Source organism: Cetorhinus maximus, chromosome 26, assembly GCF_964194155.1.
Source record: "Cetorhinus maximus chromosome 26, sCetMax3.hap1.1, whole genome shotgun sequence".
Classification (NCBI taxonomy): Eukaryota; Metazoa; Chordata; class Chondrichthyes; order Lamniformes; family Cetorhinidae; genus Cetorhinus; species Cetorhinus maximus.
In genome coordinates this window covers 31,387,860-31,407,205 of record NC_135904.1, presented here as the reverse complement: position 1 = coordinate 31,407,205, position 19,346 = coordinate 31,387,860, and the positions used below count along the sequence as shown (strand labels likewise).

At 43.5% G+C, this 19,346-nt stretch overlaps 1 protein-coding gene across 2 annotated transcripts in view; it reads right to left on the bottom strand.

Moving 5' to 3' along the window:
- The window catches only part of adamtsl3 (ADAMTS-like 3), a 601,993-nt gene that overhangs the window by 22,440 nt on the left and 560,207 nt on the right, over positions 1-19,346 (bottom strand). For both annotated transcript variants that reach the window (XM_078530447.1, XM_078530448.1), the window contains exons 25-27: positions 16,828-16,947; positions 14,612-14,824; positions 7,098-7,281 (exon numbers count right to left, since the gene is read on the bottom strand). In XM_078530447.1, the coding sequence (XP_078386573.1) occupies positions 7,098-7,281; positions 14,612-14,824; positions 16,828-16,947 (517 nt within the window). The remainder of the gene's footprint in view (positions 1-7,097; positions 7,282-14,611; positions 14,825-16,827; positions 16,948-19,346) is intronic.

Here is a 19,346-nt window from a genome sequence, read left to right as displayed (position 1 = left end):
GACACATACCCTGTGGATTTGCAGTGACACATACCCTGTAGATTTGCAGTGACACATACCCTGTGGATTTGCAGTGACACATACCCTGTGGATTTGTACGGACACATACCCTGTGGATTTGCAGTGACACATACCCTGTGGATTTGTACGGACACATACCCTGTGGATTTGCAGTGACACATACCCTGTGGATTTGCAGTGACACATACCCTGTGGATTTGCAGTGACACATACCCTGTGGATTTGCAGTGACACATACCCTGTGGATTTGCAGTGACACATACGCTGCTCTTAGTTTCGGGGGAAACTGCAGAGCCAGTCTTTGCAACTAGGAGATTCAAGTCTACTAAATGCAATTCTATTGACTAACGCCCAGACCCACATTGTTAGGTAGATAGTCCCAATTTCCATGCATGCTATGAAGCACCTCAGTCTCTCCGGCATTATGGGCAACATCTTCCCCCCCACCCCCCCGTTGAGTGGGACGTGCGGGAGTGGGCGCGGGTGGGCGGGTAGCCGTTTTATGTGGGCGGGCCAATTAAGGCCCGCCTAGCGTGACGTCCACCAGGAAGCGCTATGTGCTCCCTGTGCAGGCGGGGAGGGAATTCCCTGAGCCGGGAGTGCGCTCTTTCTCACATGCACACGAAAGAGCGCACAGATCTCCCTGAGGCAAAGTGCTGCGTCAAGGAGATTGGCTCAAAATAAAGATGAGGAAAATGTTTCGCTGCCATGTCTCCTCATGTGACACTGTCACATGAGTTGGGGCATGTCCATAACTCTTAATTTAACACACTCTGAAATTTTAAAATCCCTCATGAAACCTCATCCCGCCTGTGGATGAAGTTTCACACTTTTTCAGAAGCCCGCCTGGGCTCCCGGCCTGCCCACCTGCCTTAAGATCGGACGGGTAGGTGCACTAATGACTTCAATTACTTTTTTAATGGCCTTTAATAGGCCGTTGACAGGTCGAAGGGCGCGCATCCCTCTCGGCTGCGCCCCCGCCAACCTGAAAACGTAAATGACGCGGGGTGATGTCGGGAACTCCACCCGATGTCACCCCGCATCATTTTACGCGTCAGCGAGTGGGCCCCGCTCCCGCTCGCTGAGCAGAAAATACAGTTGTAGGTTATCTCCTCATGATGTCAGAGCTAACAGATCAATGTCAGTTCATCACTTTCCATGGTTCTGCCGGCTGACAGTGAGCAGAGCCAATTTGTAACATGGTACTCATGTCCTACAGTGAAATCCATTTAACCACACATCACTTCTGACAGCTAATGTGCACAAAACCTTGCCTTGCTTACAAACAAGTGTCTAGCATTTAAATTAATGATTGGGAAACCATCCCTTACCCAGAGAGTTCAGATCAGACAAATGGTCCAGTAATGATCTTACAACAATTCCTTACAACACATCCATCCATTAGTGATTTTTTTTTTTAAAGTCTCAAAATCCTAGATTTCTTCTAACTGGGAATACCGTCATCTCATGAGCTACAATGGTTAAAGAACTGATCTGCACAACATTTATTAAAAGCTTCAATCTTGGCCAGTTAACTTCATCATAAAAAGGAACCTAACCACCCAAAGCATTCCAACACTGCTTCAATGAGCGGATGCTTCAAATATAAGTGAAATGAAACATTTCAGTGGGGGCTTATAAAGAGACATTCTATGCAATGCTTTGAATAAATTTTATATGAAGTTAAGCCAATCAGTATTCTTATATATTTTTCTAAAAAAGAGGCTTTAGGATCATTACAGAAATATTTGGCTGACTCTGAACTCTCCGGGTAGGGGATGGTTTCCCAATCATTAGTTTAAATGCTGAACAATTGTTTGCAATGCACTTCCAAATTTCTGCTGTGCACTCCTTCTAAGTGAGAATTCCCTCCAGAAACGCAAAGTTAGGAAATGAGTACTGGCCAGCAGAAACCATCTCCCCTTGACATTCAATGGCATTGCCATCACTGATTCCTCCACTATCAGCAGTTTGGCGGTCATCATTGACCAGAAACTGAACTGGACCAGCCACATAAATACTGTGGGCTACCAAGAGCAGGTCAGAGTTTGGGATTCTGCGGTGAGTAACTCACCTTCTGTCTTCCCAGAGCCTGTCCCTCCATCTACAAGGCACAAGTAAGGAGTGTGATGAAATACTCTTCACTTGCCTGGATGAGTGCAGCTCTAACAACACAAGAAGCTTGACACCTTCCAGGACAAAGCAGTCCACTTGATCGGCACCCATCCACCATCTTAACATTCATGCCCTCCACCACTGGTGCACAGTAGCAGCAGAGTACACCATATACAAGATGCACTGCAGCAACTCTCAAAGGCTCCTTTGACAGCACCTTCCAAACCCACGATCTGCCACTTAGAAGGACAGGCCAGCACACGTATGGAAAAACCACATCCTGCATGTTCCCCTCCAAGCCACTCACCATTCTGACTTGGAAATATATCACCGTTCCTTCACTGTTGCTGGGTCAAAATCCTGGAACTCACTTCCTAACAGCACTTTGGGTGTACCTGCCCCAGACGACAGCTCACCACCACCTTCTCAAGGGCACTCAGGGGTGGGCAACATATTCTGGCCCAGCCAGCAACACTCAGATGCCATGAAAAATATTTATTTTAAGTGGCACTCCATTGGAGTGAGGAATTTGGTATAAGTGTTAAGTAAAGAGGAGGAGGGGGGATGGGTTGAGGAACTGTCTGGGTGGATGTCCTGTTCATAACAGCACCCGCCCATTTTCTAAATTTCTAATGATTACAATGGTGAAGATGATCAAGAGGGCTATAATCTGCTTAGCTAGTTTACCTCCATAGCAGTGAAGGAGAACATTTCCCTTGGTGTGTCCAAACTTTTGTATTTGTGGGGCACACAGCTGTGCATCATTGACCTTAGAGCCAAATCTATAAAGATTCAATGCACAGGCATCTGTTGATTTGCACATAACTGAAGGTGCTGGTGAATTTAGTGCTCTGATTTAGGACTTATCCACAGGGCAAACCAAAACCTAAACAAAATTGGCTGGACTTTGAGGGCCGGATGATTAGAGTTTGAGAGCTAGTTATGTCCCCAGGATTGCATGTTGGGCAGTTCTCCTGTAAAGGTTTCATCTCATTGACTCCTCTACTGTTAATAAATTATCAGACTGCTCAGAGCAGAAATTTCCTCCGAGTAAATATTGGAAAGACTCAGGCCATTGCCTTTTCCTGCTCCAAACTCTGTTCCCTAGATACCATATCTGGCAACTGTCTGAGACTAAACTGGACTGCTTGCAACCTTGGTGTTATACTTGATCCTGAGGTGAGCTAACGACCATATGTAAGCGCCATCATTAAGACCATCTATTTACACCTCTTAGACATCATCTAACTGTTGTAAGGTCAGTAGGTCTCATGAAGAGGTTCAGAGGCTTGTAAGGTTGAACAGTAGTATTTATTGATAACAAATAACTATATACATATGTACAAAGTATAGCCCATACTAGGAGCTAACTACATTCTGACTCCTATTCAAGAATCTCCAGACAACTCTGTCTCATGTCTACTGTCCTGTGTCTCTCTGCATCATGCTGTGGGCAGTACTGTTCTCCAGTCCCACATTAACCCTTGCTATGCTGAACATCATAAGACCATAAGACATAGCAGAAATTAGGCCATTTGGCCCATCGAGTCTGCTCTGCCATTCAATCATGGCTGATAAGTTTCTCAACCCCATTCTCCCGCCTTCTCCCCATAATCTTTGATCCCCTTACCAATCAAGAACCTATCTATCTCGGTCTTAAATACACTCAATGACCTGGCCTCCACAGCCTTCTGTGGCAATGAATTCCATAGATTCACCACTCTCTAGCTAAAGAAATTTCTCCTCATCTCTGTTCTAAAAGGTCTTCCCTTTACTCTGAGGCTGTGCCCTCGGGTCCTAGTCTCTCCTACTAATGGAAACATCTTCCCCACGTCCACTCTATCCAGGCCTTTCAGTATTCTGTAAGTTTCAATCAGATCCCCCCTCATCCTTCTAAACTAATCGAGTATAGACCCAGAGTCCTCAAACGTTCCTCATATGTTAAGCCTTTCATCCTGGGATTATTCTCGTGAACCTCCTCTGGACCCTCTCCAGGGCCAGTACATCCTTCCTGAGATATGGGGCCCAAAATTGCTCACAATATTCTAAATGTGGTCTGACCACAGCCTTATAAAGCCTCAGCAGCACATCCCTGCTTTTATACTCTAGTCCTCTCGACATAAATGCCAACATTGCATTTGCCTTCTAACTACCGACTCAACCTGCAAGTTAACCTTAAGAGAATCCTGGACTAGGACTCCCGAGTCCCTCTGCACTCCTCTCCCCATTTAGAAAATAGTCTATGCTTCTATTCTTCCTACCAAAGTGCATGACCTCACACTTGCCCGCGTTGTATTCCATCTGCCACTTCTTTGCCCATTCTCCTAACCTGTCCAAATCCTTCTGCAGCCTCCCCACCTCCTCAATACTACCTGTCCCTCCACCTATCTTTGTATCATCTGCAAACTTAGCCAGGATGCCCTCAGTTCCTTCATCTAGATCATTAATGTATAAAGTGAAAAGTTGTGGTCCCAACACTGACCCTTGTGGAACTCCACTAGTCACCAGCCGCCATCCTGAGAAGGACCCCCTTATCCCCACTCTCTGTCTCCTGCCAGACAGCCAATCTTCTATCCATGCTAGTACCTTGCCTCTAACACCATTGGCTCTTATCTTACTGAGCAGCCTCCTGTGCGGCACCTTGTCAAAGGCCTTCTGGAAGTCCAAGTAGATAACATCCATTGGCTCTCCTTTGTCTAACCTGCTCGTTACCTCCGCAAAGAATTCTAACAGATTTGACAGGCATGACCTCCCCTTGATGAAACCATGCTGACTTTGACTTTGCCCTTATACTATACTGACTTCACCCCTGTCTCAGCTCATCTGTTACTGAAACCCTCATTCATGCTTTTACTACCCTAGACTGGACTATTCCAATGCACACCAGGGTGGTCTCTCACATAATCGCTGTAAACCTGAAGCCACCCAAAACTCTGCAACCCTTGCTGCCTGCATTGCCTTCTAATCAAGCGATGCCTTGATTTTAAAATTCTCATCCCTGTTTTCAAATCTCTCCATGGCATCTCTCTGCCCCATAACCCTCCGAGATATTTGCATTTCTCCAACTTTGGTCTCTAGAGTATTTCCGATATTAATTCCTCCATGAATTGTGGCCGTGTCTTGGTTCTAAGCTCTGGAATTCTCCCCCTAAACATCACTGACTCCACCTCTTTCTCTTCCTTTAAGACGCTTTTTAAAATCTACCTCTTTGGCTAAGTTTTTGGGTATCTGCTTTATGTAGCTGGGGGTGGAATATTCGGCCCTGCCGTGGCGGGGGAGGGGGCGTAAAACATGGTGAGCCATACAAAAGTTTATTGACATCAGCGGGACCATTAAAACCCCACTGCTGTAAAATTCCATCCTTGGTGTCTAATTATGTTTTATAATGCTCCTGTGAAGCACCTTGGGGTGTTTTATGATGTTAAAGGTGCTATGCGTATATAAGTTATTGTTGTTGTTGATAACAATGCTGACAATAATTTATGCTCTCAATTTGCTAAATGCTTTTTACCTTTTGCTTATTTTATTTAATGTGAAATAATGACTCTAAAAGATTTCAAAATCACTGTGCCGATAGTTCTTGACAAACGAAAGGGGCTTCAGACTAGTAAGCAAACAAATGGGATATTGAGAATTCTAATGGAAAACAGGGTGATGATCTGTTGAACACTAACCAACATCAAGAAGGAATTATTCACACAGGCAAGATTCCGCAGAATGGAAGCAAACATGTTTCATGCAGATGGAAAATGTGACCTAAGGAAGAACAGGTCCATCATTGTAATATCAGAAACAAAAGAGTAACAGAAAGGGCAGGGCAGAGGAATCAGTACAGGAAAACCTTAATAATAGCTAGAAGATGCCAAGCAATGTGTTTTCTTTTAGCTTACTAATAAAACTGGTGGAATCAAAGCATGTTATTGCTAGAGGAGGTAAAATTAAAAACCTAGTAATACAATGGGAAATTTACATTCAAATGAAAAGCTAGGTGTAAACAGAAAGGGGTTTGTGTGTGTGAGGCAGAGGTATTTAAGATGTAACCAGGCCGTACGCCTGCAACTGTGTCTGCAAGGAACCTCATTTTGAATTCGTTAGGTCAAATGTGCTTTGCCAGGGGTCTTTTAAAATCTATGAGTTTTACTGTTGCCCTAATGGGGGTGTAACTGAGAGTCGGATTAATTAGGGGATCTTTGTAGTTATTATAGCAATAATTTTGTAGACATATGTATGCGCTTACAATTTTTCTTGTACTAATAAATATTTAATTTAGTTTTATAAAAAACCTTTTGAGACTTGGTGTCTTATTATGACTGAATTCAAAGCCTGCATCTCGAAACATACAAACTGCAAAAATGGATTATGACACGGTTGTTTCAAGTTTCCCTCTGGGATTTGAGTAACTCAGCCTTTACCATCAGCTGTGTCATAATAGAGGATGTCTCAGATAACACAGATAGTGGAGCTCCCTGTGATAGGAACGGAAGAACTTAGGGAAAGGAATAGGCCCTGCAACTCAACTCCATTTACCTGATTTGATACCCTTCACTTAACCAATCTCAGTCTTGAAAATTTCAATATGTTTTGCGACCTCCCCTGTCCTTCCAAACAAAATGTGCTGTGTCCACAGCTGACTAAATATCAGAAGTTGGGATCCTTTCCAAAGACACTTTTCCCCCTTGACTCTTTTTTTTCTCTCTCCTTCACAAAAGTACATTCTACTGGGCGGCTAGGATTAAAATCCGCCCCTATGTGCATTTTTGCCAAATTTCATTTCCATGCTGCCATCGTTGTGTGCACCAGCCTTCTTCTGTGGTTATGTATCAGCAACTTGATATAGTTTGTCCTGTTCCCTGCCATGCACTGAGAATGAACGTAACCTGCATACCTGGTTGGTTAGCACTAAACAAATGCAGGAATACTGGCCTAAAAAAGAACAAAAATGATTCTCTTTTCTGTCTTACCTGGCTGGACAATCCCGAGTGTTGCATGGTTTAATAACCAAGGGAGGTTTGGGAAGCTCATAGCATGCTGACTCATTCACCTCAACGCCATTAGTATTCAGGCAGAGCAATTTCCTTTGCTGGACTCCTGTATTACCACAGGTTGTCGTGCAGGCACCCCAGTCACCAGGCATCCACGTGAAATCTGTTTTGGGAAAATAAATCATGAACTCTTGAGAGAATTTAAATGTTGCCACAAAAAATGTAGTCGTAGTTCCTTTGCTCATTTTTCTCAGAATTTTGGAAGTATAAACCTCTACTTCAAAGCTTCAAAATTGAAATAAAGCGAGATATCGTTGAGAACGTGCAAACATAAACCCACGTTTTATGATGTTAAATTATACAAACAGAAAAAAAATGCCAGCTTGAAGGTAACATTTGATTTTTTTGTCAATTGTGATAAAAATCGTAAGCAAAACCTATATTGAATGATAATAATAGTATTGACAGCTTGAGACATAAACAAACTGATTCTAGCTTTCTGATTTATGTTTTATGCATCACTGATGCAGTAGCACTAAGAACAGCCCTTTTCAATTTCAAACAGCGTAAATCAACAAATAAGGAAAATAAGAACAAACAGGGCAGAGTTGTTGGGACTTTATGAAGCAGAATGCCAGTGCTTGAGACAGCCAATGGTTCACGAGTTGCAACTTGGTCACCCTGCATTAAAGAATTTACAATTCGTTAGCTCTCCTGGACGTCTCTAGTTTGGCAATTAGGTGAGATGTTGATTTATTGCCGTTCAAAATCCCTGTTGCACCAAATTTTCACACAAGCACGGTAAAATCTACCCACTTACAGCTGTGGAAACTATGTGTGCGGTGACTGGAATAACTGAATGCCACTGAAGTATTTGACAGGCCTTAAAATGCAGAAGCAGAAAAAAAAGCTGCAAAGCTCCAGCCGCAAAAATAATTACTTTAACAGGAGTCGGCATCGCCCTCTCCTGACCCGTTGTTCTCCGATCTGCCCCTTTTCCTTTTGTTTCATTCTATTATGAACCTTGTTTGTCATCCTTAGTTTGTTTGCTGATCAACTTTTGCCAATTTTCCCCCCATTCGGTTAAAAATGTTGCATATGGGTGCTTGCTTGCCTCTGGCTGGAGGAGGGGTGCGACTGCCTTTCTGCTCTTTGCTTCATCCCCGGATGATCATTTATATCTTATTCAGCCATGTTTTACACTTGATCCCTCCCTTCCAGAAGCAAAACGGATTTTAAAATAATTTGGCTAGTTTCCTAGTGGGGAGATGGCGGTGTAGTGGTAATATCACTGGACTGGTAATGCAGATGACTAGTTAATGTTCTGGACACGTGGGTTCAAATCCCACCATGGCAGCTGGTGGAATTTAAATTCAATTAATAAATCTGGAATTGAAAGATGGTTGCATTAAGTCATAGAGGTCTACAGTACAGAGAAAGGTCCTTCAGCCCATTGAGTTTGCGCCAGTCAAACAAGTACCTAATTATTCTAATCCCATTTTCCAGCACTAGGCCCATAGCCTTGTATGCCATGGCATCGTAAGTGCACATCCAAATACTTATTAAATGTTATGAGGGTTTCTGCCTCTACCACCCTTTCAGGCAGTGAGTTCCTGATTCCCACCACCCTCTGGGTAAAAAAATTCTTCCTCACATCCCCTCTAAACCTCCTGCCTCTTACCTTAAATCTATGTCCCCCTGGTTATTGATCCCTCCACCATGGGGAAAAGTTCCTTCCTGTTTACTCTATCTATGCCCCTCATAATTTTATACACCTCAGTCATGTCCCCTCTCAATCTCCTCTGCTCCAGGGAAAATAACCCCAGTCTATCCAATCTCTCCTCATAACTAAAACTCTCCAGCCCAGGCAACGTCCTGGTAAATCTCCTCTGCACTCTCTCTAATGCAATCACATCCTTCCTATAATGCAGATTCCAGAACTGCACGCAATATTCTAGCTGTGAATCTCTATCTAAGTGACCATGAAATTATCATTGATTGTCGTAAAAACCTGTCTGGTTCACTAATGTCCTTTAGGGAAAGAAATCTGTCGTCCTTACCTGGTCTGGCCTACATGTGACTCCAGACCTCCAGCAGTATGGTTGACTTTTAACTGCCCTCTGAAACAATCAGCTCAAGGGCAATTAGGGAAGGGCAACAAATGCAGGCTTTGCCAGGGATGCCCAGATCCCATGAAAGAAAAGAGGGGGAAAAAGTTTTCCTTTTGCTTATTGGTTTGTTTTTCTGACTGGTTGTATGTGCTTAGTGTTTTCTCATTGGTAGCATTCTGATTACTTTGCTCATTTTTAATGTTTACATTCCCTTTCATTCAGTTGACAACACGTTCATGTCTAAGCCAGAAAATTGTGGATTCAAACCCCATTTCAGGGCTTGAGTATAAAACCTAGGCTGATACTTTTATACAGTACAGAGGGTATGCTGCATTGTCAGAGTTTCCACCTTTCTGATGAGATGCTGAACTTAAGTCCCTGTCATCTGTTTAGCTGGATGTAGAAGATCTCCTTATTTAAAGATACAAAGAACAGGGAGTTCTCCTGATGTTCTGGCCAACATTCTTCCCTCAACCAATATCACCAGAAACAGATTAATGGACCATTTTTAATGCGCTCTTTGTGGAACCTTGCTGTGTGGAGATTGGCTCCAATATTTATATTTATATAATAAGTGGCTATATTCCAAAAGCAAATTAATTGGTTTGACATGGTGAGATGCTGCCTGAGAATATGCAAGGCACTATACAAATGCAAGTTCCTATCTTTTAGTACTAAGCTCTGATTTACATAGGAGTTCATCGTATTTAGAGCTTAGAAACAGACCATTTGGCTTAACAGGTCCACGTCAGTGTAAATGCTCCACAGTGTCCTCCCATTCTACTTCATCTCACCCTATCCTTCTAATCCTTTCTCCATGTGTTGATCTAACTTCCTCTTAAATCCATCTCTGCCGCAAATACTACTTGTGGTAATGAGTTCCACATTCTAAGCACTCTCTGGATAAAGACTTCTTTCCTGAATTCCCTATCGGGTTTATTAATGACTACTTTAATTAATATTACTATCTTATGTCAATGGTCCCTGGTTCTGCTCTCTCTCAGAAGTGGAAATAACTTCTCTACATCTATGCTATCAAACCCTTTCACGGGGGCAGAATCTTCTTCACCCATAGGTGGTGGGCTTGGTGGCAGGAAGGGCACTTAATTAGGTGGGGATGGTGCTGTACCCGAAACCTGCTGCCTTCCCACCACCACCGGGTTTAAGTTTAGGTTGGGGAGACCCACGGTCGACCTTCCCATTCCACCTCCAGTTAAGACCCTTAAGTGGACAATTAATGACCACTTAAGGACCTCTTCCCAACCACTGCTGGGATTAACAAGCTCCAGGCAGACCTGCCGACATGTGGCCCACACGACTGGTAAAAGCCTGTCACCTGGGGATGAGGGAGGCGCGAGGGGGGCGGCACTCGTTCAAAGGCATGCAGTGCCTAATTGAGAGCATGGCATTGTGCGGGGGGCGGGGTGGGGGGGGTACCCGATGAGAGCCATCCTGCTGCCCTTGCTTCCGCCCTCCCCGCCCTCCTCTCCTCGTGACCCCACACTGAGAAATCATACCCCCCTCCATATCACTTAACCTTCTCTGGGGTCCTAGGACTCTGGGGGCGTTGTTCCAACAGCCATGGCTAACTCCGGGGTGCTGTCGATCACAGGAGCTACTGGCCTCTGATTTGCTGGCAGCTGTGGGTGGGTGGGACTCCTGCCTCTGGGGACCTGATTCCGGAGGGAGGCGCGCTGGTGCCTCTGGATCTGCCTGATTGGCATAAGATCCGGCAGGCCTTCAGGATAAGAAGCAGCGTGGGTTTCTCGCTGGCTCTTCAGCTGACAGGCGAGACCCTCATTGCCAAGTGAAGATTCCACCCATAATCCTATAGACCTCTGTTAGGTCACCCCTCAACCTTCATTGTTCTGGAGAAAATAGCCCTAGCCTGTTCACTCTTCCCGTTAGATATAATCTCTCAGTTCCAGTATCACACTAGCAAATCTTTGTTGCATCCTCTTCGATGCCTTTATGCTCTTCTTATAATATGGAGAGCAGAATTGTGCATAGTATTCCAAGTGTGTCTAAGTGCTTTGATGCAAGTTTAACTAAAGTTCCCTGCTTTTTAACACTACACCTCTAGAAATGAACACCAATGCTTTGTGTTTTTTAATCTGCATCCTGCATCATAGTTTTTAGTTTTCTCTGTATTTGTACCACCCCCCCCTTCACTGATCCCTCTGCTCCTCTACCCTTTGGACACATAGCGTTGGATTTAAAGCTTCCCCATGGAGAAGTTTGAAGGTTGGTAGGGGGAGGGCAAGTTAAATCTAGTGGGCAGCCTGCCTGCCCGCCACCTGCCCGGGCCCCTATTGTAATTATACCAGTGGCAGGGGTGGCGTCGAGTGGCCTGCCCAGCTGTGAGCCAATTTGAGGCCCTTAGGTGGGCATTAATCCCATCGTCGCTGTCATTTAACCTGCGGTGGGAGAAGTCCACGTCAAGCAGCCAGCCCGTCAGGTTTCCCTTCACGGATTGGTGGTGGGTTGTGGGTGGAGATCCCTCCTTAACTGCTCCTCTGGGCCCATCTGAGGCCCCTCCCCTAAGGTGTAACCCCACTCCCCAAGGTTGCTCTCCCCCCCACATTCTCTCAAACCCAGGACCACATCCCACTTGCGGACACTTTAAAGTTCCAATCCATTGCAGCTCGTCTCCTTGTTGTCTGGGTGCAGTACCGGCAGTGACCACTGCTCCAGCTGGGGCTATCGGTACATGGAGAGCTGTCAGTCTCTGACTGGCTGACAGATAGGTGGGCCTTCCTCTTCCTGAGAGGCAGGAATCCCACCTCCAGCCTATTAGGATAGCTGTTCTCCCCCTGGGTGGACCCTTCACTCCCACCAATTTTTAACTTGTGGAGTGGGGCCCCTCCCACAGTACCTCCCTGGGTACCACAGCGCCTCTTATAATTCAGCCTGTATATTCCAAGGCATATGTGACCTCCTTATTCTTCCTGCTAAAATGTACCACTTCATACTTATCTCTATTGAAATTAATATGCCAACCACATGCTCATTTTGCAAGTATATCATTGTCTATATATATTATATTTTATCACAGTTCTCCTCTGTATTAACTATACCCCCCAATTTGGTGTCTTTCACACAGTTTGAAATTGTACTCGCGACTTCAGAGTCAAGTTGTTATGTAAATTGTGAACCACAGTGGTCCCAGCACAAATTCTTGTGGAACACCACTTCCCCGCATCTGGCAGTCTGAGTAATTGCCTTTAACTCTCACACACAGTTTTCCGTTTTGCAGCCAGCTTGCTTTCCATTCTGCTACTTGTTTGCCCACTCCCACGTGTTCTGACCTTAGCCATGAGTCTACTACGTGGGACCTTATTGTGGGCCTTCTAAAAGTTTAAATGTAGTACGTTTACTTCATTTACCTTTGTCCAAGCTCTCTATTACTTCTTCAACAAATTCAATTAGCTTAGTCGAGCGTGACTTTGAAATTCATACTGACTATTCCTGATTATATTTTCACTTGAAATTTCTCGCTATCTCTTCCCTAACTCCTTTTAATGTGTGTGGATTAATTCATCAACTATCTCCTCCCTTCCCATGTTAAATGGTCTTCATATTTAATGTCATACTCACTATGCTGGTCTCTCTGAGGCAAACTGATTATTTAATATTTCTCCCATTTCGCTGTTTAGACCTGTGGCTGTACTGTGCATATGCCTTAGTGGCCCTTTCTCTATCCTGATTTTTCTTTTGTTATTTATGTGCCTGTAGAATACTTCATTATTTCTTTTCATATTTGATTGCTGACTTACGAATATGAAATTTGAACAAAGTATGAAAGTATAACAGGTACTACAGAGAGCATCGACATGACAGGTAGGAACATTGTGCTGCTGTTATTGCATTATCAATAGATACAATTGGGGCAAAATTTTATTCATTTATTTAAAATACAATTTAGTGCAGATTGTGAGGAGAACTCTATTTATTTATAAGCCTATGGTCCAAATACAGAACAGGAGATCAGCTGGGTGCTTCTACTGGGGCAGAGGGTAAGAGTTGCCAGTGGCGAGTCTGCACACAGCAATCCCGCCCTTGCCTACTGAATTGTTGGGGTGGGCATTTTAGACACCCCCACCCCCTTTGCTATTTCCATGATATTGGGCCCGTTTTGGTAGGAGTTGTGAACCACACAGGGAAGCCTAGTCTGGAGTCGGCAACCTGTTGAAAGGTAAATTCAAAACGTGTTGACAACTTCAAATGTCATAATGTAACAGTGTATGCTAAGTTAGATATGTTTTTAATGCAGTGATTAATGATAGGGCTTTTTTTTTTAGAACAAGTAAGTGACCATTAAATTGACCAGCATTGGGAAAGTGTTCAGGTGCATTAAGAATACTTTATCCAGTGGATAAAGTGCTCCTGTTCATTTAACAGTATCGACATTCAGATTTCAACACATCAATTTTCCATTACAATTTTATGGTTTCTTGATTGATAGTCCAGCAATCTGTTGAACTTCTGAAGCACTGGAACAATGGCTGACTTATTTGATTGAAAGCCCAGCCATCTCTGAAGGAATTGTTGACAGAACTGTGCAACAGAAGGGGGCTATGAGCTTTGTTTTGATTGACAGTTTTATAAACAGTTAGTAGGACTATGTTTCTAAAGAGGTTTTTAATGGCTGTTTATTCTGACAGTTTCATGAGCATCTCAAAGACTTCCCAATGTTATTATAGGGTTCATGAGTTCTGCCCATAGTGAATAGTCAGTGAGTGGGCATTGGGGTTATGAAGGAGGTATGTGGAATGGGCGGTAGATCAGGGAAAATGAGGGATGAGGAACAGGGTGCCTAACACTCATGTAGAGAATTGGGCGAATGTCCCAGTGAATGAGATGGGCCTTCTAGCCTGCCAGCCTTGGCATCAGCCCGCATCCGTTCCCAACTTGGCCCTGCTTCTGGAGACGGCACTCCGACTCCAGCCCATCCTCGCCACTCTGCCATGAAAATAGCATTGTCAGGCACTGCCTGGAAGGAGGCAGGATTGCGATGTCTATGTTGGGAAATGGTCCCACCACAAGAATGAAAATCCGTACTAACATCTGTGAAAGGCATTTTGAGTGAGAAATGTACAAAAAGAAAGACATACAGGAAAAAGACTGGCTTTTGGAAAGTATAGAAGCAGCATAGATTGTGAGTGGTAGACATAAATAAGAAAATTAATATTGTAGAATAATTATATTATGTTGTATAAAGGGCCCATTGACCAACACTAAACATAATGGTTATACCAGCTTCTAATGTCTTCTATTATTCAAGCCTCGCTGTTGCAGCTCATTGATGTTCCACTCTGCTAACAAATGCGACTCTAGATGATGGCTAATAAATAACAATAAGTAAATAAATTCTTAGCATACCTAAGAAGCTCACATCCACTGAGGCAGAAACCAACTGAGTATTATTGGAAGCCAGACATTTGTACTGCCCTGCCAACCTCCCAAAGGCTGTGTTCACTTCAAGGACTCGTCCCCTGGCCAACACTTTGTATTCAAGATCTGGGACCGTATGAATGGATTGATTCCTGAAATACCAGCTAATGGTCATTTTGTGTTTAGCAGGTACTGGACAGCCTAGGAAACAAGTTTGAAGGACTATTTTTAGACCAAAAACGTATGTAATATATACAATAACCATATAAAGGTATTTCTCAAAAAGAGCGACTACAACATTGCACGAAAAATGTATAAAGATTCTTTTAACTATGAATTGTAAATCTACAATACAATTTATATATTGTAGCAATACTTGAATCATGCAAGTTAAGGCAATGAGATTGGGAACTACAAATTATAAAGGCAGATGTTCTGTTTAACATTGGTAAGGAAAAGTTAGAATCTATGAGAAGTTAATAGCCAATATCAATTTGATCCAAAAAAATTCCTCAGCAATTGCAATGAAAAATACAATTTCTCCCCTCTAAATCAGGCCTCTACTGCATCACTACTGTGTGATCCCTATATTGACAGTTGTGTTTTTAGATGCCTTGGTCCTAAGTTTTGGAATTCAGCTCCTAAACAACTTTGCCTCTCCACCACTCTCTCTTCCTTCAAGACCCTCCTTAAAACTGACCTTTTTGACCAAGCATTCGATCACCTTCTTAATATCTCCTTCTTTGGCTCAGCTCAAAACTTTTTAAGATTTCATCCTGGGTTGCTTTTCTATGATAAAAACCCGCATTTGTTGCCCATCCCTTAATTGTGCTTGAGAAGGTGGTCGAGAACCGGTGCAGTCTGCAGTGTAGGTACACCCACAGTACTCTTAGGGAGTTCCAGGGTTTTGGCCCAGCTACAAGTCAGGATGGTGTGTGGCTTGGAGGGGTGGTGGTGTTCTCATACATGTGCTGCCCTTGTCCTTCTAAATGGTAAGGGTTGTGGATTTGGAAGGTGCTGTTGAAGGAGCCTTGGTAAGTTTCTGCAATGCTTCTTGTAGATGGTACATACCACTGCCAATAGGGAATTGGTGGAGGGAGTGAATGGTTAAGGTGGTGGGTGGGGTGCCAAGCAAGCAGGCTACTTTATCCTGGATTGTGTCCAGCTTTTTGAGTGTTGACAGAGCTGCACTCACCCAGGCAAGTGAGGCAGGCTTTGAGGAGTCAGGAGATGAGTTACTCACTGCAAAATTCATAGCCTCTGACCTGTTCTTGTAGCCACACTTTTTACATGGTTGGTCCAGGTAAGTTTCTAGTCAATGGTAACTGCCAGAATGTTGACAGTGCTGAATTCAGCAATAGTGATGCCATTGAACATCAAGGGGAGGTGCTTAGATTCTCTCTTGTTGGAGATCGTCATTGCCTGGTACTTAAGTGGCAAATAACATTTGTGTCACACTTCAGCCCAAGCCTGAATATTATCCAAGTCTTGCTGCATGTGGGCATTGTATATGAGGAATGGGCATAGTATAGGAGGAGTCATGAATGGTACCAAACACAATGCAATTATCTGCAACAGCCCCACTACTGACCTTAAATCGGTGGAAAAGTCACTGATGAAGCAGCTGAAGACACTTGGGCCCAGGACACGACCCTGAGGAACTTCTGCAGCGATGTCCTGGGCCTGAGATGAATGGCCTCCAACAATCACAACCAGCTTCCTTTGTGCTACAAATGACTCCAACCAGTAAAAAGTTTCCCCCCTGATTCCTATTGATCTCAATTGTTTACGAGGATTCCTTGATGCCACACTCGGTCAACTGCAGCCTTTGATGTCAAGGGCAGTCACTCTCATCTCATGCCTGGGGTTCAGCTAATTATTATTCTGTCTAGCTATGCAGCCATGCTTAACAGTTTAAAACTAAATTACAAAGTTGGTCCCGGTGTTACAAACTATCTGTGCAAGATTTTTCCAGAAGTTTTCCCCGACATTTATTTCCACAGAGCCAAAAAGCTTTGAGTTGGATTTTAAAAATAGACAAGTATAATTAGTAGGCTGAATGGTTGAGCAATTATTTGAATTAATTGTTCCCACAAGAGTATTGTGACAAATTTAATATTTTGAAACCACAGAAAGCAGTTTGACTATAGCCAAATGTTGCTGATATACTATACCTTTTGGAAAAAAGAGAAACACAAACCTACCTATGCGTAACACATCTCCTTGTTTAACTGTCGCTGGAGTGCCTGCCTGTGATGCTATTAAGACACGTTTTCTTTCCTTGGCTTGGTGGATAGTTACAGACTGAAGAGTGGTTCTTGGCTCTAAGTGAAAATTTTAAGAAAGAATCTGTTGAAAGTTTTTTTTCATGATATTTTTCACCAAATTTCAACTCTAACTCTCTCACTCTTGTCTCTCGTTACAAATTTCTCCTTCTACAATAGGATGGCCAAGGCAGCAATTTTCTGCATGTTATATTCTCTGTGACAGTTCTCTGGCTGGCTAACAGTAGATGCACTTCAACAAAAATAAATCAAACTGTTCCAGACACTGTTCTCGCTAAGTTAGATGGAACAATCTACTTTTGACCAATCCACTTTTGCAAAATACTCCGTTTAATAGGTCCGCTGAGAGCTAACAATGGACAATAGGCATGAGTAAGTTGAAAATGATAGCTGAGGTTGAGCTTTACACTTAAGTAGCTGGTATCGGAGTCCAAGTTTCTACCATTTTAGTCCTGTCACTCCTCTCTTCTGGGGGTTACACAGTGTATATCTTTCCAACACACACACACAAAATATTCCGCACTACAAAAGTCCCACTCAGAATCATGTGATTTAACACAAATAGGTAATCTTAAAAAAAACTAATAATATTTCAGAAGTATTTCAAAGCCTGTGGTTAAGTTGCAACAGATATCGAGGCTAATTTTCCTAGTTGTGCAAAACACACTGTATTTGTCCTGATCTGGGAATATCAAAGTTTGGGGTGGATCAGGTCATTATATTTGGCTTGGATGTGCCCCCAGTAAAGCCTGCTTGTACAAGGCCTACCAGCAGCAGCGATCGCTTCCAAGGTTGGGGCCTTTAGGTGCTATAGCAGCTATAAGGAAAAGATGGCACTTATCTTTTCAGGTCTCCCCTGCTCTGCTGCGAGAACACCTCACCCCTTGAAAGCCACTGCCACTCCCACAGTCCTCACAGACCCAGCGATCTGAGAGGAGGGAAGATGAAGGCACAAAGTCACCTTGTTTATGGTGCTCCTGTCTCTGAACATGCACTCAGAAAAACTCCGGGTGAGGCTTAGAAAAGCCCCGTGCCATCTCATTTCAATGAGCTTTTATCCCATTTCTTTTGCAGATGCTCCATAAGTCCCAGAAACCCAGAACTACACAATAGGGATGGACTCATCATGGATCTTATGTAATAATAGTCATGGAGTTATGAATGTTATCTCATTGAATTCAATTATTTTACTAGGCCCCGATGATTTTGATTTTTTAAAGATTAAAGTTGATTCTCCCCTTTTTCTGCTCTACCATTGCAAACACTGTCTATGGGTAAGTGGGCAGGTGACTAACTTGATTCCGAACCCTGATCTAAGTCTCTGCCAATAACTCTTTAAAACTTGTTATGAGTGTGGGGTATTATTAGATGGTTATGTTTTAAACTGTCTGCTCTTAACGCAAAGTGAAATGGAGCATGTGATCTTCTACTAGTTCTGCCTGGTCACAAGCTGATGTGACCTGGTTGGTAAGGGGACTAGGGGCCCCAAGGCAAGTCCTATTAAGGCACAAATGCCCACTTCCACATCTGGATACAAAGAAAGGAACAACTGGCTTTGCTGTGGGTGGACTTACAGACTCTCAGACTCAGAGACCTTGGTAGAGAGAGGAATCCCACCAAGAGAGAGAGAGCAAAAGAGAGAGAGAGAGAGAGAGAGAGCGGAAACCAGCAGATTTTGTGGAGAGCAGGGTAAAAGATTGTTCTCTGTTAGCCACCAGGCAGAATGATGGTGGGGACTCATTCCTGACAGGGTGGATGTGGAAACCATGTTTCCTCTTGTGGGAGAATCTAGAACTGATGGTCACCGTTTGAAAAAAGGGGTTGCTCATTTAAGACAGAGATGAGGAGAATTTTTTTTTCTCAGGTGGTTGTGGATTTTTGGAAATCTCTTCAAAAGGTGGTGGAAGCAGAGTCTTTGAATATTTTAAAGGCAGAGCTAAATAGATCCTTGATTAACAAGGGGAATATTGAAAGGTAGGAATGTGAGCTTACAATCAGATCAACCACAATCTTATTGAATAGCGGAGCAGGCTCGAGGGGCTGAGTGGCCTCCTTCTGCTCCTAATTCGCATGTTCGTATATTCTCTGGTTGAAGAGACAAGGCCGGTAGAGATTTAGGGACCCTGGAAGATATGCTGTGGTGTGGCCGAGAGAAAGAGCCGCCAGACTCTGGTGGAAGTCAGTTCAGGGATTCTCAGGAGACTGAGGTAAACTACTTCCAATGGACACTGGATGTTACAACTCATTGAAATAGAGAGAAGGGAGCTTGTTGGAAGCTGGGGGTAATGTTGGACTTGTTCCAGCAAAGACTGCAATTCTGCAGAGAGTGTGTTGTAACGTATAAATGTGGCATGGGGATTTAGGTTGTGTTAGGGGGGATATCTTTTCTCAAGTTTAGTGTATTAGTTACGTAATGAGTAATGATTAGTTGATGTTGA